Source organism: Bubalus bubalis, chromosome 13 (genome assembly GCF_019923935.1).
Source record: "Bubalus bubalis isolate 160015118507 breed Murrah chromosome 13, NDDB_SH_1, whole genome shotgun sequence".
Lineage (NCBI taxonomy): Eukaryota > Metazoa > Chordata > Mammalia > Artiodactyla > Bovidae > Bubalus > Bubalus bubalis.
This window is the reverse complement of record NC_059169.1, coordinates 8,151,248-8,161,239: the sequence shown is the minus strand read 5'-3', so window position 1 is coordinate 8,161,239 and position 9,992 is coordinate 8,151,248. Positions and strand designations below refer to the sequence as shown.

The 9,992-nt window shown below is 38.6% G+C and overlaps 1 protein-coding gene across 4 annotated transcripts; it reads right to left on the bottom strand.

The window, feature by feature from the left end:
* Positions 1-3,413: 3,413 nt before the first annotated feature.
* Positions 3,414-9,992, bottom strand: TEX30 (testis expressed 30). Of its 4 annotated transcripts, none has more exons than XM_006042237.4 (6): positions 9,861-9,992; positions 6,763-6,836; positions 6,055-6,285; positions 5,232-5,280; positions 4,522-4,727; positions 3,414-3,875 (listed from the first exon to the last, which is right to left on the bottom strand). In XM_006042237.4, exons 2-6 carry the CDS (start codon positions 6,775-6,777, stop codon positions 3,702-3,704), a joined length of 675 nt encoding a protein of 224 aa, XP_006042299.1. In that variant the 5' UTR covers positions 6,778-6,836; positions 9,861-9,992; the 3' UTR covers positions 3,414-3,701. The 4 variants fall into 4 exon arrangements, with proteins under 4 accessions (XP_006042299.1, XP_044783025.1, XP_045018475.1 ...); XM_044927090.2 differs by lacking the exon at positions 9,861-9,992 and adding an exon at positions 7,435-7,569; XM_045162540.1 differs by lacking the exon at positions 6,055-6,285.

Below are 9,992 nucleotides of genomic sequence, written 5' to 3'. Positions count from 1 at the left end.
GGTCTTTTCCAATGAGTCGGTCCTTCGCACCAGGTGGCCGAAGTATTGGAGTTTCAGTTTCAGCATCAGTCCTTCCAATGAATATTCAGGACTGATTTCCTTTAGGATTGACTAGTTGGATCTCCTGCACGTCCAAGGGACTCTCAAGAGTCTTCTCCAACACCATAGTTCAAAAGCATCAATTCTTCAGCACTCAGCTTTCTTTATAGTCCAATTCTCACATCCATATATGACTACTGGAAAAACCATAGCTTTGACTAGACAGACTTTGTTGGCAAAGTAATGTCTCTGCTTTTTAATATGCTTTCTAGGTTGATCACAGCTTTTCTTCCAAGGAGCAAGTGTCTTTTAATTTCATGGCTGCAGTCACCATCTGCAGTGATTTTGGAGCCCCCAAAATAAAGTCTGTCACTGTTTCCATTGTTTCCCCATCTATTTGCCATGAAGTGATTGGATCAGATGCCATGATCTTAGTTTTATGAATGTTGAGTTTTAAGCCAACTTTTTTCCTCTCCTCTTTCACTTTCAGCAAGAGGCTTTTTAGTTCTTCTTCGCTTTCTGCTTGTAACGGTGGTATCATCTGCATATCAGAGGTTAATAGTATTTCTCCCAGCAATCTTGATTCCAGCTTGTGCTTCATCCAGCCCAGCATTTTGCATGATGTACTCTGCATATAAGCTAAATAAGCAGGGTGACAATATACAGCCTTGACATACTCTTTTCCCTATTTGGAACCAGTCTGTTGTTCCATGTCTGGTTTTAACTGTTGCTTCTTGCCCTGCATACAGACTTTCAGGAGGCAGATTAGGTGATCTGGTATTTCCATCTCTTTAAGTTTGTTGTGATCCACACAAAGGCTTTGGCATAGTCAATAAAGCAGATGTTTTTCTGGAACTCTCTAGCTTTTTCAATTATCCAATAGATGTTGGCAATTTGATCTCTGGTTCCTCTGCCTTTTCTAAATCCAGTTTGAGCATCTGGAAGTTCACGGTTCATGTACTGTTGAAGCCTTGCTTAGAGAATTTTGAGCATTACTTCTTGAGAGAAGACATGTGGCTTTCAAGGAGATACTTGGTTGGGGTAATTCAAGAAAAGCTGTGAAGTGGAGAAGAGAACTTAAGGGCCTTAAAGGATGGGAAGGATTGGTAGCAAAGACTAACAAAAAAGTTTCAGGAAGAAAAGGCAGAAAGACTTTGTTCCAAAACTTTGTGCAGTGAATTTAGCTGGAGTACTATGTATAGGTTCAGAGTATGCGGGGAAGAAAATAAGGTTAAAATGTTGGTAGAGCCTATTGTGGAGGACCTTGAACTAAGGTCTTTAACAATCACCTTTGGAGATCCACCAACAGTTTCTGAGTTAAGGTGTCAAATGGTTTACTGGTACAAGGAGACAATAGTAAAATGAATTAGGCTGCTGTAACTATACAGATGTGAATTGATGAGGGCCTGGCTTGTAAACCAGGCAGTGTAAACAAAATGGGGGTAGAATCAGACTTTGATACTGAAAACATAGGATTTGGTAACTAAAAGGAAAGCAAATGGATTCAGGGGTGGTGTAGAAAAGCTGACGTGAAGGAGAAAGGACTTAAAGATAAATCTCAAAGCTGGTTTGTCAAGGACAAGGTTCTCAACTTAGGAATTACTGACATTTTGGACCAGGAACTTCTTTGTAGTGGTTGGTTGTCCTGTGCACAGCAGGATGCTAGTAGAATCCCTTTCTTGTGAGGTGCCAGGAGCACTCCACCCCAGTCATGACAACCAAAAATGCAGTTATGTGGTCCCCACCCATGGCTTGGTACACAGTTCTCCAATGACAAGCTATTTCATCAATCAGTAGTTTCTTTTTTTTTTTATAAATTTTATTTTATTTTTAAACTTTACATAAATGTATTAGTTTTGCCAAATATCAAAATGAATCTGCCACAGGTATACATGTGTTCCCCATCCTGAACCCTCCTCCCTCCTCCCAATCAGTAGTTTCTTATGGGTAACTCAGGGAAAGCTGAGTTGTGCTGTCATGTCTGACTCATTGAGACCCTATGGACCATAATCCACCAGGCTCCTCTGTCCATGGGATTCTCCAGGCAAGAATACTGGAGTGGGTTGACATTTCCTTCTCCAGGGGATCTTCCCAACCCAGGGATCGAACATGCATCTCCTGCACTGGCAGGTGAATTCTTTACTGCTGAGCCACCTGGGAAGCCCAACTCAGGTCAGGGAAAAACCAACTTTAAATGAACTTCTACGTTATCCTTATATTTGCAGTAGTATCTTTGAATGGTCATCCATATTATGCCTAGTTTAGTGTGAAACTTGAATATTATGACTACAAAGCCTGGTTAGTAACCTTTCAAATCTATTTCTTCATTGTACTTTTATACTGTAGTCTGCATTCTAGTAAGTTTTCCTTTGTATTTTCCCTGGTTTATATTATTTGCCAATTGATTTATATGTAATAGATCATTATTATATTTGTTAGCTCTGGTTAAGTATTTTTTATGTTAATATTTTGATCAGTCTTGTTTTAAAAGTTAAGTATTAATTATACACTATTTTTAAAAATTAAGGCATCATTCAAGAAATTCAGTCAAAAAGTAACTATTATACACTGAGTGACATGGAAATTTTGATTTTGTAATAGTACATTTGATTCTAATATTCACATTATATCTAATATACACTTTAGATAGTTATCTAGATTTTTGTTCTTTATGCACTATTTAGAAAAATTAAAATCCACTGACTTCATCAGGGCAGGAGAAACAAGGAACCTGAAAACTCTGAAAGCTTCCTAGGCTGCCCTGGCTGTTGGAACGGCCTAACCTGAGGTCAGTAGGGTACTCAGGGAGTTCATTTCCTACTGTAGAGAACCACTGCTCACTACAAACTCAGCCTCATCACATTTTTTGCATTCTTTATAGGAAATATAGAAACTAAGTTTTTCATATCTAACTCAATACCCTCAAGTCTAGTCCAAGTGATACCTGCACTTCTCAAAGCAAAATTAAGAGCCCTAACTCTGCTAGACACAACACAGATGTTAGTTCCACTATTTACTCATTTCATTCTCTCCTTAATCAGAGAGCTTTAGACATCAAGTTCCCCTACTATATTAAACTCCACGTTTAATCATTGTTGTAAACCTAATGAAGCTTTGCCTGTAACAGACCTTCAGTATGCATTTATTCAATAAAAGTTGTTACTTTATTCTAAAAACAATGTTCAGAGTCCCCATATTTGAAAATGTATCTTCATCTATCCCTTGAGATTTAATAAAACATTAGGTGACTTAGATGTATACATTCTATAAAACTGACTAAATTTACTAAAGCATTGTTTTTCCTTCATAAAGATGACACTGCTCTGCACAATTAAGAGCACTGTTTGAGTTGCACAGCAATGAGACAAAAGTTCTGTTGTAACAAAATTCAACGTTTAATTTTTCAAAACTTATTAAAGAAAATAAATTATATTTAGACCACCTTCAATATTTGTACATCATCTTTATACAACTATGACAGTAATCTCGAGACATTTTATAAAGAACATTAATTTCACTATTAAAATGTTTTAAAAATGGGGGAACATGAAAGGATATTAAATTAGTCTGAAATATATCTCATAATGCTGAGAAGTATGCTCTTCTTTTACAAATTAACTGTACTTGTATTCAAAATAACATAGCCTTTAACTTATAGACAATTATTTCTTGTCCGTTTCAGTGATTTCCTGGATCCAAAACAAAATCTGTGTATTTATTTCTTTGAAAACATCATTTGTTGATCGTCCTTTCACTGCCATGGAATGATTTGCCTTCTCAATCCAGTGGATTTTATGAGGAGCTTGCATTTTCTGTGCCACTTTCTCCAACAAGTTCTAAAAGGAAAAAAGAAGATGATACTAGACTAATACCCTATTGGTGTTTCATAAAGATTTACTCTCTCCTACCCCACCTATACTTGGCATCCATTCACTAAATATTAAAACCTACTCTAAAGATAACTTCTGAGGCAATGGATTGTGCAAGAAGTGACAATACAGACTTCTTACATATAGCAACACCACAGAACAGATCAAGCATTCATTCTTGACAAGTCAAAAAATTCTTCTAAAAAATATTTTTCCCAAGAAAATTATATATTCTGGGAAAGACACTAAAATTTAGTAATATGTACAAGTTACTTTTCTTCAAGGGTCAATTTTATAACAAATTTGAAGAATGTGATTAAATGTTGAAATGATAAAACAAATATACAGTCTAGTAATCCCAAATTCACAAGATTCAGATATTAATCCTTCATTTGCTAAGAGTTAATTCATTTATCACCTAATTACAAGGGGTTGAATATTGTCAGTATGCTCATAGTTTTAGATTCCCCTCAGTAACAGGGTACCAAAGACGCAAATGGAGCATAGTAAAATCAGCATCTTTTTAAAGAGACTGAATGTTGCAGGTAGCATCTTGTTCCCAAGATGTTTCTTTCATTCTCTTTCATTCACACAAATAGCAAGTCATAATCACCTTTTCACACATTTCATCTGCTGAGCCTGACACAAACAGTACAGGATCTTTTATACGAAAGAGATCTTCATCTCTAAGTTTATGCTGCTGTTTTGGATGGTGCAGTGGATAGGAAATACAAATGAGACCTCGAACAAAATCATCAGCATCATCAGGCTCAATATGACACAGTACAGAAGCAGCTGCTCTTGAGCCCATTGAGCGACCTAAAATCAATTAAAATCAAGTTCAGTTTGAAATACAGACATTCACATAAAGTAGCAGTGATGATAATGGCAGATTTAATTTACTATGCATCCATCATATTGCTTATCTATACTTAACAGAAGGTGGCAATTAACAAGCCTCAATACCCACAGACTTGTGAAGAGCTAAAAACTGATCCTAAATCAAATCTAAAAAAAAGAATAATTATTTATTGAAAGAATACTTAAAGAGGTAAAGACAAACCTTGTGAAGGGATCAGTTCAGAGGATGATTCAAGAATATAATAAAAGGAGATGTCTTTGGGTTATAATACATATGTATATGGCTTAAATTCAATTTAAATATTAAAGTACCTTGATGTTATTATACCTGGAAGTGACTTACCAAAACAAAACAAAAAATCCTTAACTCCATTCCTGTCATTAATTTTAATTCTTGATTACCTATTCCTGTATTAATGTGAGTAGATTTTAAAACAAGTGTTCACAAGTATTGCAACTTACCTCCAAGGAAAACACCTGCAAGTTTGTATTCTGAGGTCTTTAGGTAATTCTAGAAAAATCAAACAAAAAACCATCAATTCTTCTCCTATGAAATATTCCACTGGAAAAACCAACACATATTTCTCATCATTACTAGAGTGTATAAAACTTTTACAAAGACAACCACAAAATTTTAACGGATTTTACTTGGAAGAGGTAACCAGTTCTTTGCTCTTCTGGTCATGCCTTCACTATCAAGTCATATATTGGGTAATACACGCAAATATGTGAAAAAAAAAACACTGTCTAAAATATTCAAGTACTAAAACATTTTTAAAGAAAAAAATTTAGAGGGGAAAAAAAGAGCCAGTTAAAAGCTTCCAACTAAGGCAAAATCTGATAATGCTACAACTAACATCTGATTTAAAGCTCTGAAAAACTTAGCACGCTTGAAGTAATTTGGATTAAAAGAAGTTTCGGTTTTCATCCAGGGATTTTAGTTTCCAACATGGAAATCATGCTATTTGTACACTCACAGCATATGAGGCTAACTGTCTAGAACTGTATATGCTTAAGTTATATAATTCCAAGAAGGAAATTACATCATAAGTAGATGCCTTGGCAGTATCATGGAGAAACATCTATGATGTGAGCACTCATCCCTATAGAAACTGATGGCAAAAAAGAGCAATCTGACCACTACCCAGCCTTCACACACTGTTGAGTTTCTAAGAATATTCATTAGGGTTTTTAAAATTAAACCACATGACTAATAAAATTTGTCAATTTACTGTGCATTTAAAAAATAGAATTATTGTAAGTAAATATAAAGAAATTTTCTTACCAAAACTGATTTATATGCCTTAATTCTATGTACAATATTAAGGCCTTTACAGGTAAATCTCAGGCAAAAAAACCCATGAGAGGCAAGATGGGATGCCAGTGATGTCAAATGAGGGAGATTCATATCTCCTGATGCTCCATGTGTAAGAATGACTCCATATGTTAAGCTCTTGTTAGGTACCAAACAAACAGCATCTAGCAATTTATTTCCAAAAGGTACTTTTAACTTTACCTGGAATTCAAGAGAATAAAGGGATCAAAAATTACTTCCCTGACTATTCAGACAAATGAATAACTATATAGGTTTGTTCTGCAATACAAATGATTCAAATCACAGTCTCAAAATTAAAAAGCAATATTAATAATAATTTATATTTAAGTACTTATTGTGTCAGGTACTATCATAACTGCTCTTTATGTATTAACTCATTTAAACTTTCTAAGAATTCTGTGGTAAGTACTGTTACAATTTCCATTTTAGAGATGAGAAAACTGAGGCACAGTACGTTATATCATGTGCCCAAGGTTATATATCCACTAGCCAAGATCCAAATTCAGGCAGTCTGCTCCAAAGTTCTCACTCCTAACCACTAATGCTATACTGTCTCTCACAGTACAAGCTGAAAATAAGAAAATTATTCTGGAGCCATATGACTACAAAAAAAAAAAGGAACCCTGAAGATGCAGAATATATGAAAATATGTATTACCTCTGTATGACTCATTTTCACTGTTGAATAACAAACTTTAAGTGCCTTACATCTGAGAAGCAAAGGACATCTCCCTGAAAAGAAGATTCTATTGTTAAAGGTGGGTTGGCAGACATGGATATGATAAAAGAACTATGAATGAATACATTTAGTAGCTAAAATAAAGACATTTATATATAACTACTTTAGGAACTGATATCTTTACATCTACATTATTTTCATTCCAATGGTCATTCAGAATTGGTTATAGGGCTGGCCAGGTGTGGGGCTGGCAGATGTTATCTAAGTCAATGTGATACCATAATATGCATTCTGTAAGAAAACTCCTATCAAAGTAGGATGCTATATCTTGGTACATATAAATATGTATTTTTCCTAAGCATCTTTGTTCTCAACCAACTATCTTCAACCTAATTTCACAGCATCTTTCTATTAACCCATTTCCTTCATCTTTACTGGTCCCAACTCTTCCTTCTACCCTGCAATGGAAGCAGACATCCACATTTTTTGTCCTGAGACTGCAGAAACCTCCCACTAGACAGAATGTAAATCTCCACACTATTGCCTTTGGGCTTGACTATGTGACTTGCTTTAACCAAAAGAAGATGTTTCAGTGTGCCACTTCTGAGCTGAAGCATGGCAAATTTTCCAGAAGTGCTCTTAAACTCTCACCTTCAGCCCCAAGAAAAGTATGCTCCACGTATTTTTGCTTTTTCAGCCCAGGTTCCACAATGAAGACACATGGAGCAGATCTGAACTCAAAACTGAAGTCTGGAGTCCAGCCTAGTCCAATCAACATCTAAACCACTGAAGAACCATGAAATGTCTACCTGAAGAATCAAGGGCATGAAATGCTGTGAGCCACTAAGATTTCAGGGTTGTTACACAGTATTCTTTCCCGTAGTAAGAGATCTTTTATTGTTCAGGATATGCTTAATATCAGGATCATTAATTTTTTTCCTATTAACATTTACTAATTTATTCACTGAATAACATGTTCAAAATGTACAAAAATATACAGTGAAAAGTCTCTCCCTAATTCCACTTTTGCCTTACCATCCAGATCTCCTCTTCAAAGGCAATCAGTATTCTGCTTATCTTTCAGATATTTTATATACATATATACATACATACATCTTTTTATAAAACTAGTGATATATTTTTTCTGAACCCCCTCCCCAACATATATCTTTGTGATTACTTTTTTATACAATGAGCTTATTTCATTGGTTTTTTATGACTACAAAATATTCCAAAGGAGGGTTGTACAAAATTTATTTTACCAACCATCAATTAATGAAAATTGAGACTGTTTCCAATCTTTTGCTAAAGCAATATTGCAATGAGTGGCAATATTGCAATGAGTGGCAATACATGTGTGTAGACGTATCTATAAATTCCTGTGTCAAAGGGTGTATTCATTTGCATTTAAGAAATACATTTCATTTTTGAATAGGCAATATATGCACATGGTACACTATTTTAAAAGAATAAAAATGTCTGAATAGTGAAGTCTCTTCACATTTTTCCCCCAGCCACGAAGTTCCTTTCCCTTCCAAGAAGCCATCACTGTGACTAATTTATTGTACAGATCCTTCCCTTTACATGTTATGTGTGTGTAGAATTCTCATACAGAGCCTGAAAGGTATTAGACCGACTGCAAAAAGTTCTGGGATTTAAACTGGAGGAGGAAGATGAAGGGCTTCAGCCTTCACTGTCTGTTTTCATAAATGTAGACTCATAATTGTGCTTGGAGTCCCCAGCTTCAAAGATCCCATTTTATGTTCTCAAGAGAAGAGCCTCCCTTCTCCTGGTGGGAGAGAAGCAGAATCCTACCAGTGTGCAACGGGGAAGGAGAGCTTGCTATCTAATTACTTCTCAGACAGACCTCACCTAAGTGGTCTTTATTTGAGCCATCCACATCCATCCCCAGCACCATTCCTTTCACTGCCAGCTCCCAAAGTGTCCCGTGCTGCCAGTTTCTGCACATTTTGAAGATTTTGTTTCTTATATATATATATATAATTGTACGACACTTGCTTTCTGGAGCCCAGTATTTTACTGCTATTGTTTCTTTCCCATTTTCTTCATCTCTGTGGGTTTGTGTCTTTTTGAAAATCCCTTTACTGTCCTTTCAGTGAGATTTCAGTGAGTAAAATTAGATACACGTCCTCAACCCACTCTCTTAACCTAGAATGCTCTATTCCTCAACAAGTGGGGTGCTCGTGTTTTGTTTTCTGGCAAACGCCACTCTTGAGTGATGGACAGTCTGTCCTTGCCAACAGTGCACACACGTGCTGGACTATAGGGGCAATAGTGAGCTGGCTCTAGCTAATAAATCTCGGGTTTAGCGGGTCAGAAGGGGCGGCGGGGTTGGAGCCTGGCTCCGCCTAGGTGTCTTCAAAGGCAGCAAACGCCACCAACTTCGGAGAGAGGCTGCGACGGTTCACCGTCTGGACCCGCGTGCCCACGCTTGTGGGCGTTTTCAAGAGTGATTTGTGTGACTACTGTCGTCAGGATGCGACAGAGACCACATCCGAAGCCGGATGATCGGATGCCACCACCCCTTAACTTTCAGTTGGAAAAAAAAAACGTTCGTGCGTCATCCGCCTCGTCCGGGCGGAACTTTGGAAATCGCGAGGAAAACGCAACGGCAACTGTCAGACTTCAAGTCCTTCAGGGGAGTCGCGGGTCCGGGCCGCCTCGACAACAAGCGGAACAAGGCAGAAACTCGAGGTCAGGATTCCCGGGGTTGGGGACCCAAAGGCGCCCGAAGACCGTCCGATTCCGCCCGTCGGGGCTGCACGGTGGCCGGCGCGCGGGAGACCCTCCTCGCTCGGAGGCCGCCGGTGGCCGGCTCGCCCCGCCCTCACCGTCCCTTCTAGGAGCCTCCCGACCGGCCGGCCGAAGCCCCAGCGGCCGCGGCCCGCGGGACCTAACCGACGCCTCACGCCTCACGGAGTCGCCCAACAGCCCCTGAGGGGCGACGGCCGCGAGGCCGAAACGCCGCTGGAGGGACCGCGGAAAGCCCTCGGAAGCCGTTCCCAAGTAGCAGCCCCGACCACTGCCGCCGCCGCCGCCACAGCCGCCGCACTTACCAGGGACGGGAAGTGGCCGGCAGCACCTAACCGTCCTCACTCCCTTCAGGGAGCGAACTACCACACTCGAAGGGACCGCCTCGCCGCGCCCGCCAGCGCGTCCCGCTACAGCGCAGGCGCGCGCAGGCCTCG